We start from the raw sequence: 22,991 nt of genomic DNA, 5'->3' as shown, positions 1-22,991 counted from the left end.
AGAATCAGATGGTACTCAAGAAAGACCCCAGTTGGTTAAATCTGGCGTTGAGCCCACAGCATTTTCATTTGATCATCTGCAACGCAGAGCTTTCTTCTACTTTGAGCTTTAAGCACTCTGCATCTGCTCCATGTGAAATGAACAAACAAGGGTTGAGATAAATCCTGACCTCATAAAACTGTCTCCCTTATTTCAGTAACTCCTTAACTTGTATTATTTCTACAGGCTGACTCACTTTTGAAGGCATTTTGAGCAAACCGATGGAAAATGGATGTTTTCTAATACTGCTAAGCTTCTTTGGCTAGTTATTTGTACTGATTCTTTATTCACTCATAACTTCATCTTATCCTTCTTAAAACAATTGGGAAATCAGAAAGCAACCTAAAAAATATTTTTATTCAACTAGATTTTAATTGATAAACACTTAAAAATTTCTTAACTTCTAAAATATCATAGAAAAAAATAAGAAAATAAGTAAAATGAATAAAAAAACTGCCCTTAATTCGACCATTCAGAGAGAATCCCTGCCACAGTTTCACATTAACATTCCAGATATTTTTGTAAGCATCAATAATAATACCTGTGTTATATATCTTAAAAATTAGATGCATGCTATCAATGTTATTTTGAAATCATTTCTTTACATTAATATACAATTAACAACTTTTTATTTAATATTAATTATACATTCATATTATCATTTTAGTATTTAAATAGCATTTTATTTTTTATATATAGTCTGGTTTCTAACCAATCTCCTACTACTGAATAATTTAGGTGTTTTCAATTATTCACAGCTATATACAATGCTGTGATGAACTATCCTCTATATATCTTTGAGATATATAGCCAGTTAAACAATTAGCATAAATCCCTTTAAGTAGAATTGCTGGATTAAAGGTTTTTACAAATTACGATACAATTGGCAAATTGTACCAATTTATCCTCCTACCAGCAGCATATAAGAATATCTATTTCTCTACATCCATCTTTATTTTATTATTTTTTAATCCTCACCTGAGGATATTTTTTTTCATTGATTTTTAGAGAGAGTGGAAATGAGAGAGGGAGGGAGTAAGGAAGGGGGGAGAAAGAACAATGTGAGAGAGACACATTGATTGGTTGCCTCCCACAGGAGCCCCAACTAGGGCAAGAGATCAAAACCTGCAACCCAGGTACAATAATTGATCAAGCAGACAAGAAATTAGTAAGGCTATAAAAGACTTGAATAACTCAATTAACAAGTTTGTCTAATACACATAATGTAGAACCATGCACCCAAAAATACGAGATCACAATTTCAAGCACACGTGGGACATTTATAAAGACTGACCACATACGAAGACATAAACAATGTTCTAAATGATATATGGCGAGCTACACCATGTTATGTTTATGGATGGTAAAACTCAATACTGTGAAGATGAAAAAGTAACCTCAAATTAACTATATATTTACTACAATTCCAATTAAATTTGTTGTTTAGAATTTGATAAGTTGAGCTTAAAATTCAAATAGAAGAGTACATAAAGGACTAAGAATAGCGAACAAAATTCTAAATAACAAGGTAGATCGATTTGATGCACTAGATATCAAGATGATTATACAACTAGTGATTTGATAACTTTTATATTGCTACAGGAGTAGTAAATAAGTTAACCAAATAGCCCTGAGAAAGTTCCATGCGTGTAATAAAACCTGACACACATCACGTGTGTCATTAATATCAGTGGAAAGGAGAACATTCAGAAAGACTAACAGAATAAAAAATATATTTGCTTAAAAGCCTCAGAGGCCTAAAAAGTAATCAAGAAATATCAGACCACAATCTTGGAAAAAGACAAATCTAGAGAAGTGAGCCTATATTTGGGGCCACTCTCTCCACAGAGATATTTGCTGATTCTGGAGGTGGCAGCTGAGAGGCTAAGGGGGTTAGGGCCCTAGTGAACCATCATTGCTTTGCACTATGGCTATGCACTAGGAGTGAGGGTATGCCCAAGTAAGCAGGCACATGCAGGGACTACAGCTCAGCACTTAGCTACCAGAAGGGCTAAAATGAAAAAGACTGACAATGCCAACGGTTGGCAAAGATGGGAAGTGACAGAAACTTTCAGACATTGCTGGTGGGAGTATAAATTAGTACTTTGACTTTGGAAAATACTTTCGCCCCATCTACTAAAGGTGAAGATATATATTCTTTATGTGCCCGTGATTCTACTCCTAGGCATATATCCAACAGGAAGTACATGTGTGCCAAGAGACATGTACCTGGTATTCACAGCAGCATCATTTGTGATATCCCCACACTGGAAACATACCAAGAGTCCACACATAAGAGAATAGATACACAAACTGTGGTATTTTCATGCAGTCGACTACTACATGGCAATGTAAATAAGTGAATTATGTAGAATATAGAATGTATATACCTTACAAACATAATGTTGAGTAAAAGAAACAAGACATAAAAGTTTATGTAAGTTAAAATAGCATACTGTCTAGAAAATTCTAAAAACACACTGTTTAATTCCTTTTGTATAAAAGGGAAACACAAGTAAAAACTAGACTATAGTGTTCAAAGATGCATATTTAAGTGTTAAAATGAAAGACAAAAGCAAAGAAGTGTTCACCTTAAAGGACAGTGGCTACCGGCCGGGTAGGGGCACCAGCAGGGTGTCAGTGGTCTTGGCAACGTTCTGTTTTGACACCCTGTGACATTTTGTGATGTCAGTGTGCTGCACATTTTTATGTAAATGTATATACTTCATAATTTAAAAGGTTGAAAAACCATCAGTGGAGATGAATGATGAATTTACTATTCAATAGATGGTACTGGGAGAACTGAACAGAAATATGGCAAAAAAAATGTTAAATTCTTACTTCCCATCATACACAAAAATCAAGTACAGGTGCATAGAAAGCCTATGGAAAGCAAAACCTTGTAACTTTTAATAGAAAATAAAGGATCTATCTTCATATTCTTGGGGAAAGGAAAAAAATTCTTGAAGAAAATACAATAGTATAACTAATAAAGGAAACGTCACTCACTGAAAGGTAATTTCTATATGTATAACCAGCAAAAAACAGTCACCAGAATATGATTAAAATTGTGTCTATATTTCTTAAAAAAAAAAAGACAACTCTGTTTGGGGTTGGAGTAAGGGGGAGAATGGGCAAGGATAAAAAAAGGTAATCTGCATTAAAAATGTGATTGAATGAGAAGTATGTGAAACACAGTAGGGCTTATTCACACAATGGAATTAAATGGTGGTCTAAATAAATGAATCAGAGCCCTGTGTAGCAACCCCGAAAAAATCTCAAAAGCAATGCTGAGAAATGTATCAGGGAAGGTTACACAAGGTCTTTAATTATACCTGTGTCACTTTCTTTCCGTAAAAATAAAGATTTAAAGCAAAAATGTCAAAATTGTAAGTTCTCTATAATTTTATACTTTTTTTTGTTTCACTGAAAGTGTTTATAAAAACAGAAGTAGCCCGGCTGGCGTGGCTCTGTGGTTGATTGTCGACCTATGAACCAGGAGGTCATAGTTCGATTGCCAGTCAGGGCACATACCCAGGTTGCGGGCTCAATCCCCAGTGTGGGGCGTACAGGAGGCAGCCAATCAATGATTCTCTCTCATCATTGATGTTTCTCTCTCTTTCCCTTCCTCTGTGAAATCAATAATAAAATATATATTTTTTAAGAAAAAAACAGAAGTAAACAAAATCCACTTCCCTAGCTATTCTCAGTTTTATTCTTACATCAGGTGGTGTGTTTAGGCCACACAATATTGGCTCACCACAAACACTGATATTATGGCAACAACTTACACTGAGGGAAGCTTAAACAGCCCTTATGAATTCTAATATTTGGTTTCCTGGAGGAATACTATCATGGATTTAATTTTGTGTCATGGATATAATTTTTAACAGCATCTCTTAATGAAGTTGCAGGAGTCACTCAGGCTCAGTACCAGGAGAAGCTGACTACAAAAAAAAACAACAACACAGTGAATCTTGTAACAGAGCATGGCATGATTACCTCCTTTTATTGGATGCTAAGAGACGCTGACTAAATTTTGGACTACCACAGGAAAGATACCTGGTTGTGTTACTTTTATTTCACTTCTTAATCTCACCCTCCAACCCTTCCTGTCCTTTCATCCAGATTTTTCAGGTGATTTATTCTATCCTACTGTGTGTGTGCAGTTAGGTAAACACAAACACACACACAAACATATAACCATAAAAAATTTTTGATAGATTTTATTAAAACATACTACTTTGTTGATCAAAAAACACCTTAAGAGAATAAATGCCAACCTACAAAGTGGAAGATGTATACAATACATGTGATAAAAGGCTGACATCCAAGGATGTAAGGAACTCCTACAAATCAGTAAGAAAAAGATAATCAGAAAGAAAAATGAACTAAATTGGGAAATAGCAGAGCTGAAATTCCAATCTAAAGTCTTACTTCGTTTTACTTAAGAAAAAATTATAGTTTCAGTTATTTGTGATGCTATCATCTAGCAACAATGACAATCACAGTTTACACCTTGGTCTTGGTATAAAATCTTACAAATTATTTTCTTTTGGGGGGCTAATAACCTTCCCTAAAATAATTCTGCATATATAACTAGTTGTAATTACAGAAATCAGATTATATTAAACATACTATTTTATAATATAATTCATTTTTTAAATGTTTTTCTTGATTTCAGAGAGAGGAAGGATTAGGGAGAGAGGGCTAGAAACATCAATGATGAGAGGGAATCCTTGATCGGCTATCTCCTGCACACCCCCTACTGGGGATTGAGCCATGACCTCTAGGTTCATGGGTCAACACTCAATCACTGTGCCACACCAGCTAAGCCATAATTCACCTTTAAAAAAAAGTATTGCACAGATTGTATTAATATGGGTTCAATATAAAGTCTTTAAAAGATTTCCAATACACATCCACACAAAAAGTGCCCATGTGTGTGCCTGCTTCCCCACCCTCTTACCAGTACTAAGGTCTCCAGTTCAGACTCATAAATGGGGATCAGAAAATTCCTTCTAACTTCCTTCAATGCAAATGAAGAAATTGAGAAAGAATGAAATAATGGAGGAAAGAGAAACGGTGAGTAATGAAAAGGGCAAGGAAAGGAGTTTCAAACAGGAACTAGTGGCTAAATGAACAAAGGAATGAGGAAATGGAAAAGGGGTTACATATAAAAAAGTAGGGCGTCTTTCAGGAATATCTTTGCTAATCAGGCCATGAATCCGAGGCAAGTATACCAAAGGCTGAGAAGTAAGATGTAGTTTCTGATCTCATAATCTGATTAAAAGTCAATAAAGGAGGGTTAGAATCAGTCTAATTGAGACTGGAGAGTTTAACCTAAGCTTTTACCTTTAACGACACTTAAAAGTTTCCTTTAGCCATTTCCTTTGGGGTTCAAATTTCTTTTACTCCTCGATTTTTAGTCAGTTTTACCTTCAAAGCTGAATTTTATGTGAAAAAAAAAATTCCCAGAGCTCACTTGGAGTTTTTAGAGCAGAACGAAGTACATGTTTCACACGTTTAAAGAAAATGTTCAAACTCTGGCTACAGCTGAATGACTTCAAAATGGCTTCATTTTAAAAGCAAAGTAGAGGCAAAATATCCAAGGGAAATGCATAATTTAGACTATTTGTTTTACGATAGTTCAAAATCCGATGAGCAATACAGGAATTCTGAATTACCGGTGAAGTTTACTGTGACCTGTGAGAATAATAATAAGAGCTTAGGGGCAGAGGAGAGGTATCTCAACCCCTTCTTCAAAGGGCAGATTTTCATTCTGCTTCCATGCTCCTGGTCACATCAATAGCTCCACTCACTTTTCCTCTGAGTTTGTCTCCAATTTTTGGAAGAGGCTGGGAAAGAGGGGAGAGAAAGCTGGCCTGGAATGGCAGGGAAGGGAGCCCTGGGGACCTTGACCATGGTTCTTAATCTCTCCATGTTGCATCTGTAACACATACCAGCAAGCCTGGCTCTAACTTCACAGGGAGGTCAGGGGGTGTGGTTCAAATAAGTGACGGGTTTAAGCACGTTTTGAACAGGTATAAAGTGCTTAAGGTATTATAAAGGTCTATTCTCTTCTTTTACTATTTTTTTAAAATATACTGAGCAATTCCAAGAATCAGGTTTGAAGGATAAATGGTTATGAGAACCAATATTCAGGAATCTATCTTGGATAAAGGGGGGGTCTTGGGTATGAGAAATTCTCTTGATAGTTTCATAAAACTAAAACATAGCCGGTCATGATAATTTCAAAAGGATCAACATAAATTAGAAGCACACATTCAAAAAAAGAAGTGGAGGAGAAAAAAGTCTAAGTCTTTGAGATTCTATAAAGTGGCTGGTCTGTAAGGCAGACCCTAGGCCAGTGATGGCGAACCTTTTGAGCTCGGCGTGTCAGCATTTTGAAAAACCCTAACTTAACTCTGGTGCCGTGTCACATATAGAAATTTTTTGATATTTGCAACCATAGTAAAACAAAGACTTATATTTTTGATATTTATTTTATATATTTAAATGCCATTTAACAAAGAAAAATCAACCAAAAAAATGAGTTCGCGTATCACCTCTGACACGCGTGTCATAGGTTCGCCATCACTGCCCTAGGCCAATGTCTAAGGAAGCATCTTTGTATTAGTGCTCAGATATTCATGTAACAAAGATCCAGAAAAATAAAGACTAAAAGACAGAGTTTGGATACACACTGATAAACTGAAATATGTTATGTGGATGCCTTATTGTGTGCTCTGAAATAATATGTGCATGAAAGATTACAGTGAAATAGTTGGCTTCGTGCTGATGTGTTATCACAGGGAAAATCAGACAGCAAAGGGAATATGCAAATCAACAGAGCTCTACAACGCTAGTTATTCTTACCCACTATTTGATAATGTATTTCCTTCTTTGGAGAGAAAGAAAAAGAACAACAGAAATGCATTTTCCGAAGTCTAGGAAGGCTGAGAATTCAGACAGACAAAAGCAGATCTACAGAAATTTTGAAGATTAGTACAAAAATTTTTAGAAATATTAAAAGCAAAAGCAATAGTCTAGCATACTTCCCATAGTAGCCTTGGTGGGTGGTCTGCAATGTGATTTTCCCCAGTTCCCCAGGATAGAAAAGGAGGCTGTCAGTACCCATTCACAGGTTTTTCTCACAAATATATGCCAAGGGAGGTATAACAAAGTCTGCTTTGGATTAAAGTGATGAACTTCGGATTTCAAAACCAAGAACAGAATTTTGGGGGGGAATTATTTCAATTTTGTCTTACCAAAAGCATACAATTTAAGGAAAACAGAATTCCATAGTTCCAAATTTCCTTAATGATTTAAGAAAGTAGAGAGGCAATGACATTTTCATATATTATAGTACAACTGAAAATATATATATAATGTAACTATATCCCAATATTAAAAAGTACTTTGACAGTGTTTTCTAATTACCAACAGGGTCAACAGTGATGATTACAACTAACGGATGAAGTAATGAAAAAGCAGTATTTTTCTTACTATGCCTAATTTATCTGCCATAATACCATTAGGCTTGACCTGAGGTCTGAAAAATCAACAGCATCAAAATTATTGTTATCTCTGCCCTGGCCGGTGTGGCTCAGTATATGGAGCACCCATACACCAAAAGTTGGCGGGTTCGATTCCCAGTCAGGGCACAAACCCAGGTTGTGAGTTTTATGCAGTTGGAGGGCATGCGGGAGGCAACTAATCAATGTTTCTTTCTCACATCGATTTCTCTCTCTGTCTCTCTCTCAAATCATTTTTTAAAAAGACTTTTATCTCATAGAATTACAAGTGAGACTTTAAAAATATCCCCAAGTGAATAGAATGTCCTAATGAAAAACTAATAATTTATTTAATTTGTAGAATAATACATCACCATAGGAATCAAAGAAACTGTAGAAATATTTTTAGATGTACATAGTGCCTATACATTGAATGGTAAGTTATTGTGGAAAATGTAATTATGATATCTGATAACCAAAACAATGTCATTTTATTCTGATTAATATGTAAAAGTATATACTATTTTATACAAAAACCTGATCTCCACTAGCAACATCGAGTGAAAAATGGAATAAATGATTTGTAATGTTCAGATAAAGAAGTGGATTAACTAGAATTAGCTGATGAGCTAAGAAATTTATTTTCTAGTTTGTAAATTTTAAAGTGGTAAATTGATCAGCATTAAATCACAACATTAATTTCTCTATAGATACAAAGCATTTATCTCATATATAATGTGTATTGATAAACACACTTTTCCTATAGCTATTATGTAAACAAATGACATAAGAAATAAAATAATGTGTGTGTCTTACATCTTACAAAAGCATTACCTCATTTACGAGGTCTTTTAGGGCAAAGTTGATTTTTTCTTTCTTCATTTTGGTATCTCTTTAGATTCCCTGGGACCCAGCACATAGTAGACAAGCCCTCAAAATATTTTTTATCTTGATTCAACATTTAAAGACATCAGACATGTTGTCATATGTCTGCTTCTGAAATATGTTCAAAATATTACAACCAAGAATTATGGAACAATAAACCAACACCAATATAGATAAAGATAGAAATGTATACAAAGTAGTCATTTCCCCCACCTCCCCATCTGCAGGAAACATGTTCCAAGATGGATGCCTGAAACTCTGGATAGTACCAAACCCTTATACACTATGTTTTTTCCTGTGCACACATACTTATGATAAAGTTTAATTTATAAATTAGGCATAGTAAGAAATTAACAATAACTAAAAATAAAGTAGAAAAATCATAACAATCCTATATAATAAAAGCCTAATATGCAAATTGTCCCCTCGACCAGGAATTCGACCAGGAGTTTGACCAGGGGCTGGAGCCAGCAGCAGCAGTGGCGTCAGGTAGCTGGGGGAAGGGAGGCGCCCCCAGCTGGCAGCTGCTAGGGACCCTACCCATGCACGAATTTCATGCACTGGGCCTCTAGTACCGTAATAAAAGTCATGTGAATGTGGACTCTCTTATTAAGTAGAAAACTTTCACCTTTTCACTTAAAAAAAAAAAAAGACTGTATTGCTTCTCTCTGGCATATATGAACTGTCAGCATCACTCCTCTTGTGCTTTGGGGCCATTATTAAATAAAACAGGGGGGGTTATTTCAATACAAACACTGCAATACTTTGACAGTCAGTCTTACAACTGACGTGCCTACTAAGTGACTAAGGGGTGGGGAGCATCTATAGCATGGATATGCTGGACAAAGGGGTGAGTCATGTCCTGGGTAAGGACAGTGCAAGATTTCATCAAGCCACTCAGAATGGTGCACAATTAATAACTTATAAATTGTTTACTGAGTTATTTCTGGAATTTCCTATTTGGTATCTTTGGATGGCAACTAACTGCAAGTAACTGAAATCACAGAAAGCGAAACCTCGGATAAGGGAAGGGGTACTATTGTATAGAGATATCATAGCTAAAATTCTGATGGCAATTGATTAACTTAAATGTTGATAACATTTTCAGGCATTCTGCATTATAGCTACAGAAGGCAAATGGCTGATAAACTTCATTCTTAAAAATAAGTTTTGATCGATTCAAAGGCCCATATACTTGCATCCAGGAAAGATTCTGAAATCCATGAATAGGTAACTCTCAGCTCTATGTGAAATAATTGTTCATGAACTGTTTATCAATACATACAAAAGAAATTCTATGGAGAATTAGGTGTCTATTAATGAAGATATTAGCACTTACAGAATAATAAAATACTTAAAAGGACCAAGAAGCCAGGATTCTTGTATACCTAACAGATGTACAACATTAAAAGTATATTTTAATATGCCAGATCTTATTTTAATCAGCTACTGGAGATATGTCACTTTCTTCTCTTTACTTGCTACTCTATTAGAAGTGTATTTAATACTTATTATTCATGTGTCAGTCTGCACTCTTTGCCTCTAGCAGGGTATATATCAACGGCATCTTCTCCATTCCTCCAACACACACACTGAATTCCAGCTCAAAGTCAGTTTTCTATGCCCTTTAATTATATTCTATACTCAACTCTGACTCATCATCAAACCTTTGATATCCTCAAAATCCATATTTACGCCTGTTAAATTTTCATGTAATGGGGAGGAACTTACATTACTGAATCATATATCTCCAGACAGGCATACCAAGGACCCTTTTTCAATCACTCCCTGCTTAGTAGAGACAAAATTATGCTGTAAGAGCAGAAAGGCCACATCACCAAGACACCTCCTGGCCCCACAACGGACTGATTTAGAGCCCAGCTGCGAAGTCACTCACACTTGCCAAGAGGGGTTTTGAGCTTTGAGTACTCTTTGGGACCCACCCACCACACAAACAATGATTTGGACAAAATGAAAACAAAACAAAACAGGCTGACTCACTCCCACACTCCCGACTCCAGCCTGCAGGGAGAAGGCTACACTACGATCTAATGACTAGCCCAAGATTTCTGTGTTATTTTCATTTTCAGAGCCTCTGCATAGTGTGGAAAGTATCAAATTGCATCTAATTAGAGATGAACACACAGACCTGCTCATACATCAGACAAAAGAGCTTACCCTTCTGAGTGTACCATGTGTACCATACGGTTATTTTTAAAATCCCCAAGTCAATAGTCAAGAAAGCAATGAAGTCAGTTTACTCCATATCCCACACCCGACATCCTATCATTTATTTGTATCAAATAATAAAATGACCACCCACTGCCTGTGCACGGGCACTCACCTCATTGTCGGATTCCACAAGAACTTGATCATATTCACTAAGCGCTACTAGAAACATGATAGAGGTGACATTTTCAAAGCAGTGTATCCATTTTCTTCTCTCTGACCTTTGGCCCCCTACATCGACCATTCTGCAAGGTTAACAATATTCATATTAATAGCATATAAAGAAAAAAATCAATATAAATATAGCTTTACTTACAAAACTTAGGAAAAATACTCTCTAAAGAGAATAGTCATCCAAGTCAATTCAATTGATACTTATTGAACATCTACTAATTTTCTGTTACCGAGCAACCAAAATCAAGGCATTCTGGGTAATAAATCATTATGGTTAGCAGAATGTTACCAGATGTGTACAAAAATTATAACTCTGTAAAAAATAATCCTGTGCCAAGCCAAGCAAAATGGTTTTATTTAATCAAGCACTAAGGAGTAAATAAAATGAGTTTTATTTGTATTAAGCCCTAATGGCAAATACTGACTTCAGTTTATCTTCCTATAAAATGAGAATGAAGATCCTCATATATTTCTCAAAGATGCTAGAAATGATTGCAAATACATTGAGAAGATGGAATATGCTCTACAATTCCATATAGGTTGTGTGTGATGCTTCAGCTAAATCCAAACACAACTCCCCTGATCCTTTATCAGTAGGGTAAGCATTTGGGGCTTTATTTCCTTCCAATATTAGCAATAATTTGGGACAGTTCCAGTCATATTGGGTAACAGTGTGATTAGCCTTATGCATAAAAGAACTTGCTAACCTGCCATAAAATATGCTACAAGAGGCCATCATTTGAACTATTTCAAGGATTTGTTTTTAACACTTCAATTTTGTGCCGAGTTACTGCTCAGAAACCAACATTATCGATTAATTTGAGTGATTATGTATATACATGAAAATACCTAGCAGCACTTGGCACTGAATCCAAGTTTCTTCAAACTATTGTTCCATATTTCAATAAAAATGTGCACAATGTTCGCAGGATAAAATACTTTCAGAGAATGAGGGTTTTAGGGAAAAAGTTTGAGAGTATGGCTCTGTAAGCATTTGTTGAAGATTGCAGTTGTTCCTGGTATTCTCCTGTCTCTAAGCATTAAACCTAAACTAAGAAATTAAGGCTCTCCCAGTGACTGCTTCTAAAAGTTCTTTAAGGCACAGAAGATGTATCACGGGGGCAAAACCATGGACTCAGGAGACTTATGGATGATGGACATCAAAACTAGGATTCTTAGGTCTTTAGAAAAATTAAAATGCTAGCTCTTCCCTGGTGTTGAGTGAATAGTATGCTACTCATTTACATGAAATCATGTCACATTAATCTCTACAACGTGCTTTTGATGTTGGCAGGAAATTATTTTTCAAAGTCACTACTATTACTGTAGTGGCAAATGTGACTGCACACAATGTAGAAAAAAATAAGAATAGTAACCTGGTTTCAGAAGTCATTATTTATAAAGCAATAAGGAGATGAAAATCTCCCAGAAATGCTATATGTTTTCTGAAAATATTCTGTAGTATGGTTATAAGAGGAAGGAAATTTGGGTGTTTCAAATTAAAGATCTCTAAATGCAATGAACTCAAACATTTAAGTAATCCAGAATGTCAAAGCTATAAGGAACCTTGGTGATCATTTAATGCAATTGTTATACAGATGAAAAAAACTGAGGCTCAGAATCATTTCCAACATGTCTCCCACTTTGGGATCTGTCTCCTAGAGCAGAGTACGGCAGCTAGATGCGACCACGGGTGCAGAGACTGATACGAATAAAACACACAGGACTTTGGCAGGGGCTTTGGCAGGGAATAGCGGAGGGCCTGCTCATCAGAGTCTCGTGGCAGAGTTACACAGCAAGAATTACACACTTCTACTTCACAACCCCGCATTGCGCGCAGTTTTCCTCAATGGGATGGGCTCTAGTAAGGAACTCAACTCTCCACATTCAAAGAGACTCACACGCCTTCATTTCTCACCCTGTGGTTGTATTCTAACTAACAGTACAACTGAGTGATGGTGGAGTAAGAAATTAAGTGAAAGTAATCAGTATTGTTTACTTTTTTCCTCATCTTAAGAAAAGATAATACCTATGCTAAAGTATTACTCAGAACAGCAGCTGTGAGGGAGGAAGTCATAAATTTTCACTCTATTTTCTTAAATTTAGACTAGTTACTCAATCCATATTTAAAATCATGTGTTTTGAAAATTTTCAAGCCACGTATCTTAGGAATACAAAGCATCCCAGAGTTTTATTGCTACTGAAGAATTCTGCATTGGTACCAGGGGGCTTGGAGGAAACAATGACCTGAAAGAGCTTCTGCCAACATATAAGTTCTATTACTTACAGGGTCATAAGATTATTCATATCTTATAAAAATCTAAAAATATATCCATTGTCTTTGCAGATTAAATGATTCCCCCCAAAATTATAATCAGGACTAATGTTGGAGGAACTGATTTTGTTCAACCATCACCAAACTAAGATTTCACTGATTTTCTGATAATTTAACCTGAAATGAGAAACCTGCCCACATATCTTTCCTTTGCTTCCTCTTTCAGGGACACACGGTTTCATTTTGTGGATCTAATGATAATAATTGGTATAAAGATGATACTGTTTTAAAACATACATATGATTTCAATATTTATAGAGTTCACCAAGTGTACTCAAAGCATAACAGTTCAGAAGTGGGTTGTATGGACTCAGTTACTACCTGAAAATGACACTTTGTAAGTCAAAGGGGTATTCGATGATCCCTGTGGTGGGGACTCGAACTCTAAGCACATCTTGTTGCGTAGGCAGGTAGGCAGGGTCGGCAACACGGTCCAAGTCATTAAGATAGCTAGAGGAGGGAAGACACAAGGAGAACGTCAGTGACACCATCACACCACACCTGCCTATGGAAAGAGGAGGACAAAAATGAATCATAAGAGAGAAGTGGAGAATAGAAAGAAATATCTCAGAAAGTGGTAGAGAAGTTAGGGAACTCGAAAGATTAAACTCAATCTTCTATTGGTCAGAGCAAGATGACCTCTCTAGGGATTGACTGGTTCACTGTATTGCTCATTGCTTCTCTTACAAACAATTAGAACTCATACAAGAGTAAAGGGGGAGAAGAAAATAAATCAAATGAGTCTCCTATCCTCTACTTGTTTAGCAGGTCTGGTGGGTAAAACAGAAGTTTAAAGCAAATAGCTTTTAAATTATTTATATAAATGATGTTTGTATAAATAAACAGATAAGAGTTACATATAAGGTCAGAATGCATTTTTATTTGTTTGCCTTTTGCAGAACATGACAGCTTCTTCCTGAAATGTATTTCCTTAATGCCTAAGAGAGGACACAAAATACCCTATTCCAAACTTCTGTCCAAAGTCTAAATCATTCATGATTAAAGTGAAGCCACGAGGTTTCTAGTTATTGAGGTAACGCTAAGGTCACATATTCCCAGTGTTTAGGGTCACCAAACCTAAACGAGGTAACGCTAAGGTCACATATTCCCAGTGTTTAGGATCACCAAACCTAAACTTTAAATTTATCAGCTTATATTTTTCTATTCCTTTTGGAGAAAAAAACCCCACATATTTCTGAAATAATTTTAGACTCATAAGACATTGCAAAATATGACAGAGAAATCCCTTACACCCTCCCCCCACTCCCCCCAAAGGTAAAAACTTAGTAACCATAATACATGATCAAAACTAGAAACTGACATTGATACAGTACTGTTAGCTATATTACAGACCTTATTTAGATTTCACCAGTTTTTACACACATACACGCACACACACATATATTTGGGGGGACATATAGTTGTATGAAATTTTATCACATATAGAGATTCGTGCAATCACCACCACAATCAGGATACAAAATTGTTCTGTTACCACAAAGAAACTGCCCTGTGCTCCCCATCCCAATCCTAACGCCTGGCAACATCTATGTTCTCTATCAGTATAATTTTGGCATTTTAAAAATATTATATTCCATTCACTTTTCATTCTCTCAAAGTGCAAAAATTAATTTCCAACCTTGAGAATGGCATAATTTGATATCATTGATTTCAAACAGGTGAATGTGACTGTTCTGTGTGGCATCTTCATTACTTCAAAGAATCACAATATAGAAATGGTTTCAGAAGACAATTACAAAGTGTAGACACAAAGTAATTAACTATGAATAAGACTTAAAGGAAAGATGGAGCCCTTCATAGAACTGAAAGGGGTGAGAGCAGCAATATCTTCATGCCCACAAGTAAGAGACAGTGAGCTCTGAGATGTATGACACAGGCTGTCTGGTGCAGAGCATGTTATAGCCCAGTGAGCACAAACACTCCATTGATTTGACCTGAGGTAAGGACTTTGTCCCACCCATCGTTATTCCTGCCTTAGTACCTAAAGAGTGCCTGGCAAATAGCACTTAATGAATATATCTTGTTTGGATGGATGGATGGGTTTCCTTTCAGCACTATTTAAATACCATTCATACTTATGGTGTTTCCATATCAATGATATTATTAAATATAAAATCAGGTGTTGAAAAAAAGTTATAGTAAGTCTCTAAGATTCATGGAGTTATAAAATAGTGGAGTTAAGTCTGACTTTAACAAAGAAATAAATATAAAATCATCACCTTTTTAGAGGTCCATCAATTATTAAGACAAAAAATGTGTCAGCCTAGGAATTCCTCCACCAAAGCAACTAATTAGTATTCTGGTGGCCTTATCCCAAAACATCAATGATTCTCTAGCTGGCAATTAGCTCTCTACTGACTGATCAGAACCAGCCTGGTATCTTTAATTATTAAAAAACTGGCTGGAGGACAAAAAGGGGGAGAGGCTGGGAGAACATGGGCATGAGAGGCAGGAAGGGAATATAAACATGTACTGGGCCCAAGGTTTGAGTCAGTCTCTTAGCACAGTCTTGGAATCATCTAATGGGGTTAACAAACCCGTGTTCTAAGAGTTGGTCTGTATCTCATTCTATAGATAAACCAGCTCACCACACATTAATGCAAAACCAATTGGCTACTCTATGTAGATATATTTTCCTGATTTATCAGCTCCTTGACTTGAAAAACGTGAAATGAATATACATTTTGAAACCTACAAGGTCAACATTTATTTAACGGCTATATACAAAATTTTAATTTAGAGAAATCAGAGAGCTTCTCATTTACATTGGCAAGCTTGCTCAGATATATGCTGCCCAATAAACCATTTCTACTCACTTAACCCAATACACAGAGGTCAGAACAGAGGGTGGCTAATTCTTGCACACAAGGTGCTGTCGTGTTCCTATGGTGAAGAAGAATCATGGCTCTCTGTTCTCAAAGATGAACTGCTCCATGTTCAAACACATTATTTGCACAGAAGAATTTAAAGAACCAGCACATGCAGTGGGAAAATACCTGTCACTCTGCACAGTAGGAACCTGCTGGTCTCTCTCCAATTTAGAGGAGTGAACTAATCTGCCTGAAAAACATGTTCAGGTAAGATAAAATCGGGGCATACACTTGCGATTGAAAAACCACTTACAAGGATGTAGAGGTTGCCCTAAAATTACTGTCAGTGGTGTCTCTTTGTGAACTGGGCATTACAGAGACATCAGCTGAATATCTAAAACATCTTGTTCTTGCAAGAATTTTTTTTCCTCTTCACCTTTCTTATGCTCCTTTTCAATGCCAGTATACTTCACAGAGAGTAACAACAGGATAACCACAATGAACTACTGAGTGCTTGCTGCCTGCCAGGCTCTGTTCCATCTGCTCCTTGCCCAGATAGGAACACATTTTATGGCACAGAAATGGCCATTAAGGATGTTCTATGCATTTCCGGTTGACTTGAAAATAAACCGCAGTTCTTGCTTGATATTCTTTTTGCTTTGCCTCAGTTGGATGGTGGACAGAAAGGCTCACTTCACTTGGAGTAAAAAAGTTAATCTAGTTTAACTACAAAAATGGAAAGGAACTATATCAAGGCCTGCTAGTTGCAACACACATTATCTAGAACAGGGGTGGGCAAACTTTTTGACTCGAGGGCCATAATGGGTTCTTAAACTGGACCGGAGGGCCGGAACAAAAGCATGGATGGAGTGTTTGTGTGAACTAATATAAATTCAAAGTAAACATCATTACATAAAAGGGTACGGTCTTTTTTTTTTTTTAGTTTTATTCATTTCAAACGGGCTGGATCTGGCCCGCGGGCCGTAGTTTGCCCACGGCTGATCTAGATCTAAAACCAAACCAAACCCAAACATCCCAAAACAAGGCAAGAAAAACAAAACAAAACAACAAACCCTCCAACCAAAAGAAACAAACTATTTTCTCTCGGAGAAGGTCTGGACAGCTCAGAGGCTGCCCCAGGATGAAGACATTGCAGGTAATTTGTGAAGCAGGTTAAACCTGCAGGCAACAAAGACCAGCATTTTCACTGCCAAGGAGAGCTTCTGCCTGTGTAAGTCCCAGCCCCTGTGCCCCTCCCTCCGGCTTAAAGAACATGGAGAGAGGGACCCAGCACTCTCTGCATTTTACGTTTGCTTAGGGGAAAAGGCCACTCTATTCCCTTACAGATGGAGTTCTGGCATGATAAAACCAGAGTATCCTCATTTGTTGATTCTGGTCACATTGTGAGAAAGGGCAATGGAATAATCTCTTAACCGAATTGTACTTTCCATGGAAGCATCTCCTATTCTGAGGGAAAATTGTTGGTGAATATTGGGCAGATGGGTTCCCACTGGATTATTCCATTCATTTAACCTTTCACAAAGAAACACCAAGGTCTGAACAAATTTATAGTGTAGAGTAAATTCAGAAAGTTAATTATAGCTATAATTTGTTTTGTAGAAATGATTTTGAGTGGCTGCTGAGGTCATTCTCAGGGTGTTGCTATGGTGACAGGCACAAGGTACATTTCCAAGGCAATGTATGTTTAACAAGGGGCTGGCCGCAGCACCTGCCTGCTATCAGGGAGAGAAAGCTCCCGTGGCACATATGAGGCCTCTTTAACTGTCGATGAGACAGGACATGTTCAGGGCTGTGCTAAAAAATGGGAGGTGTCATTTATTAAACTGACTCTAATCTACTCATGGGGATTTCATGACTTGCCATTGCTTTGAGACACCAATACTAGATAACTTCATAATTGATTAAGAAAAACAAACAAACTTGCCCTAGCTGGCTTGGCTCAGTAGATAGAGCGTCAGCCTGATTCCGGTCAAGGGCATGTGCCTGGGTTGAGGGCTCGATCCCCAGTAGGGGGTGTGCGGGAGGCAGCTGATCAATGATTCTCTCTTATCATTGATGTTTCTCTCTCTCTCTCTCCCTCTCCCTTCCGCTCTGAAATCAATAAAAATATATTTAAAAAACAACAACAACTCAACATTTTTCTACATGTTTGCCCAGTTAGGACTCACACACCGTGGAGTCAGAGACCATGACCCACTGTCCACGGCTGGTCACCAACACTTAGCCGGGCCTGGAACACAGCAAGTGTTCAACCCGTGACCAAATTAAAACTATGTTATAGAAAATGCTGTAGTCTTTAGAAAGGTGGTTATACCTTTCAGAAGAAAACAAAGGGGGGTGTCAGCTACCCATCTTTGCGTAATAACTTCTCTGGGCTACTGTTGGCCTCTATTACGTAAGAACTGAATTCTGAATTAAACGGCCTCTGATGAATGTAAAGTCAACACAAAAAGGAAAAGCAGCCTTTGCTTAACTTCATTTACTAGATATGCTTCCTGCTCTTCTTTAGGTCCTGGCCACAAAATGATATCATTTGTATGTCTGTTTTATGCCTCTTAGCATCAAACTTTCAGGCCTTGGAATTCACTCTAATTCAGGCCAAATGGAGGGAGAGGTAGCACTTTATTAACAGATAATTCTGACATAATCTCTTTCATGAAAGAAATAGGTTTCTGATGGTTTCCAGTGAAAAGCAAAGCAACAAAGAGACTCATGTAGTAAAATTTCAACAGTTGCTTTCCTTCCACGAGAAAAATACAGGGTCATCTGGAATTCAACATCATATTTTGACCATGACATTCTGGTAGGTGCTAAGGGTATAAAGATTCCCAGCATATGATCCCAGCCTGTAAAAAGTTTACCAGCTTGTGAGAAGAAAAAGGGTTTAATGAAGAGGAGAAACGGTGGGGTTTATGGGGATGAAATGAACACTTGTATATTTTGGACAGTCATTTTCTGAGAACCTGTTTGAACTATCTCTAATCTTTGGTGATTATCCACAAAACATTGTTCTGTAGCATGACAGATTTGCATGAAAGACTTAAATAAATCAAGCACATTCATTTATAATGACACCTCGTAACTGCTAAGTTCTCTATATATTTAACTTCAAAATCATCTCTGGCTAATGAAAAAAATAAAAAATTCAGAAATGGGGTATAATTCATTCCTTTAAGTGATTAAAAATATATGAGAGGAGCTTAACCATCACTAAAACAATATACTCAGATCAAATTAAACATGGCATTTTCTCTCTGGAATGTTTTTTAAAAGATATGCCAATTGTTCTTTAGTTTTGATAATAGTTTGTCAATAACATGTTTGAATTAACCTTCAAATTAACATATTCTTCAAATTAACTTATACTCCAATTTCACATGTAATGAGGACTTATTTAAAAAACCCCACCATGTATGACTAGAAGGGTAATTGAAATCTAAACCAAAAATAACATAGAAATTAGAAATTCAAGTGTTTTGTGTGTTTTTTAATGAAGGCAACATGAATAAAATATAGAGATAATTTGGCAAGTAATCTATATCACATTACAGCTAGGGTTGAAAAAATAATAATAAAAGTTACAGACATGCAACTTTCAGCAATTATACCAAAAGGGGGAAAGTACCTATGGGTGGTAAGTGGAAAAAGAAATCTCTGACATTTAGTATCAACCCAACCATTGTAAGATAATGAAAACAGCATCTCGGGGCATTCATGTAGCATGCTATGCTGCATTCTTCAACTCCTATCAAAATATTTTTAACAGATCTGCAGTTTAAGTCAGACATTAAGATGAAGTTCTGGCACTGAAAATGACTCTGGTAGAACTGCACATTTTTAATTATTGAAAAGAAGGTTAGAAAAACTAGGTCAACTTCATTAAAAAAATTAAGAAGACCTCATTGTAACAGGAACAGTCCAGGGGGATTTGAAAGCTAGATCATGCTATGAGATCTTATTTGACACTGTCAAAAGCAGAGGAAGCTAAGGAGAAACCAGAAACACAGGTTATTGAACAGTTGCTATGTGACCACAGGATTCAAAGGGAAACAAAATAAAAAGAAAATTTCAAAGTGAACTTAAAAAAGATAGGACTTAAAGTAACAGTTCTGCAAAACTGCCATCCTGAGGGAAGAGTCAAGTACAGGTTTTGGTACTAAGTCTCTCCCTCATCTGGCAGATCCCATGGCTGAAATGAGCCTGCCTGGTAACCTGGGTAGGCTGGTTAGCTGCACGGGATTACACATTACACAAACACTTCCATCTCCACAGAGCTCATTCTGTGGAGGGCAAATCAACTTTCCTTTTTAACACCTGGCACATATGACGAGCATTCAAAGAGGTGCAGCATTTAATACAGGTATTTTGTTCAAAAGAAGTTATTTGTTTTCAATACAAAATTCCAGGTTTAAAACAAAGATTACTCAATGGTAACAGGTAGGTGACAATCCCACAGTTCATGAAAACTACACAAGGAAGAATATTCTGTGGGATAAAAGAGAAAGAAGTCTAAGAGATCATGCATTACAATTTTCCTTTGCCAAAAAACTAAGCTAATCCAGAGATTTTAAAAATATATATATATTTTTTTATTGATTTCAGAGAGGAAGGGAGAGGAGAGGGAGAGATAGAAACATCGACCGGAACATGACCTCCTGGTCCATACATAGGTTGACACTCAATCAATGAGCCATACTGGCCAGGCCAGAAAAATCCAGAGTTTAAGAACTAAATTAAGTATCCCATAAGACAGTGGTTCTCAACCTTGGCTGCACATTAGAATCACCTGGGAATCTTTTTAAAATCCTGATTTCTGGGCCTCATCCTCGGGAATTCTGTTTCTTTGTTACTAATGTTGTGGCCCCACCCCATAACAAAGAAACAGAATTTCAGGAGGATGAGGCCAAGAAATCAGGATTTTAAAAAGATTCCCAGGTGATTCTAATGTGCAGCCAAGGTTGAGAACCACTGCCATAAGAAGATCCTATCACTACATTTGGTAAATAGTTTCAGTATCTTATGACTCTTATATATATGTACTAGAGGCCCGATGCACGAAATTCATGCAAGAGTAGGCCTTCCTTCCCCTGGCTGCCAGCACCGGCTTCCCTCTGGCACCCGGGACCCAGGCTTCCCTCTGGCTGCTGGCAGGCACCTAGGACCCAGGCTTCCCTTGTAGCCCCGGCTTCGTCTGAAAGGTCATCTGGTCTAATGAGCATATTACTAATAGCTTTATTATTATAGATAATTGATCCAAATGTCTAAAAGAGACTAGTGTCAAATGGGGAATGAGCTGAACAACTAAGTGTCAGGTGGATGCCAGGGCCAGGCCTGGGTCACAGAGACAGATTCTTAGGTCTATTGTTCAAACAAATAAATTGGCCTTGTAACTGAAAAATAAAACAAAACACAACATTGAGAGAGAGAGCAAGATAGACAGATGGTTGGATGGATGGTGGAAGGATGAGAAGATAAATAGATAAGGGGAAAAGAAGAGCCTTTTTCAATGTGCCTATTTGGCTCTGTTAATTTATTCATCTTTTATATGATAACTTTCAAAGCTTTTGAATAATTTTGACACTATTTTTATATTTCTAAAACATCAAAAACAACACCAGAGACTGCTTTTTATTATAGTCTGCCTGTCTTGAAATGCAATGGCAGTATTTAATTCAGTCAATTTACACATATTTATTGAAAATCTGTTATAAGTTAAATTCTAATGCACTTGTGTGTGTTAGGGGTTGGCACAGAGAGTTGGTACAAAATACATATACATATATATATATTCTTTGCCTTTGGGGCATCAGGCTACCTGGGAAGCAAAGATAGCACAGATGAATCAATTAAGAAATAATTAAGTGCCAAACTGTGAGCTGCTAACTGTGAGTGCAATAAGAAGGGAGAGATGATTATGAACTGTAGTCACTAGAGAACAGCGTAGAGAAGAAGTGGGGGATGAGTTACACCATGCAGACAAGAAGTAAAGAGAAAGATGAGAAAAATTTTTAGCAAAGACAAAATTTACTTATTCTTTTATTACTTACTCATTTGACAACTTTCACGGAAAGCCTATACTGAAAGCTAGGCACTGTGCTTACAACTGAGTGGGAACCACACACACACACACACACACACACACACACACACACAGGACGTGAGTCCTGTCCTCAAGGAGCTTATATTCAATGGAGATAAAAATGCTATAAATAACCATGATATAATGCAAATACCATGCGTGTCCTAACAGAGGTTCCAGTGATTGTAGCCAAGAGTCAGCCGTGAGCAAAAGGTTGCTGATGAAAGCAGCTCTCTCCTGGTCATGTGACCTTAACTTGGATACTGATTCAGTAAGAAGTTTCATTTTGACAAGGACGATGAGATCTGAGGAGCTGGTCATACTAACTAACCTTATTGAACTAATTACAGATAAATTCAATTCATAACTTTAAATCAAGAAGCCATAGTGATAATGAAGAAGAACATCCGGGTAGGCCAGTCAGAGTTCAAAGGCTGTTTGGTAGGCAGCGAGTAAGAATAAAGGAACTTGAATGAACTTAGGATGATAAGAAGTTCCTGGACTCACCTGTGATCACAGGTGGGTTGTCTTCTAGTCAATTCTTGTTCTATTAGGCCCCTTAACAAAAGTCAGTCAGTCCTCACTTTTGGTTCAGTTGATTAAATCCTGTCACATTCTCCTTAACTGCAACAAGCACTACACTGACTCAAAAACCAAGACACATGAGATGAAATCCTTGCTCTCAGAGCCAAATCAACTCAATGAACATTTCTGGTCATTTATATCATTGTTAGTACCAGACATTCTTTGCACAGCATTTAGAGGTACTGACACTCTAGAGCAGTGGTTCTCAACCTTGGCTGCACATTAGAATCACCTGGGAATCTTTTTAAAATCCTGATTTCTGGGCCTTATCCTCCGGAAATTCTGTTTCTTTGTTA

General features: G+C 36.9%; 1 protein-coding gene across 1 annotated transcript in view; it reads right to left on the bottom strand.

Annotated features, from left to right (window-relative positions):
• GNAQ (guanine nucleotide binding protein (G protein), q polypeptide) overlaps window positions 1-22,991 on the bottom strand; it is a 170,032-nt gene that overhangs the window by 45,609 nt on the left and 101,432 nt on the right. Inside the window, exons 3-4 of the mRNA XM_005868298.2 lie at window positions 13,501-13,629; window positions 10,786-10,915 (exon numbers count right to left, since the gene is read on the bottom strand). Of these exons, the coding sequence (XP_005868360.1) occupies window positions 10,786-10,915; window positions 13,501-13,629 (259 nt within the window). The remainder of the gene's footprint in view (window positions 1-10,785; window positions 10,916-13,500; window positions 13,630-22,991) is intronic.

This window comes from Myotis brandtii, unplaced genomic scaffold (genome assembly GCF_000412655.1).
Source record: "Myotis brandtii unplaced genomic scaffold, ASM41265v1 scaffold266, whole genome shotgun sequence".
NCBI classification, from domain to species: domain Eukaryota; kingdom Metazoa; phylum Chordata; class Mammalia; order Chiroptera; family Vespertilionidae; genus Myotis; species Myotis brandtii.
Note: the sequence above shows the minus strand (reverse complement) of the source record. Positions and strands in the feature narration are given on the sequence as shown.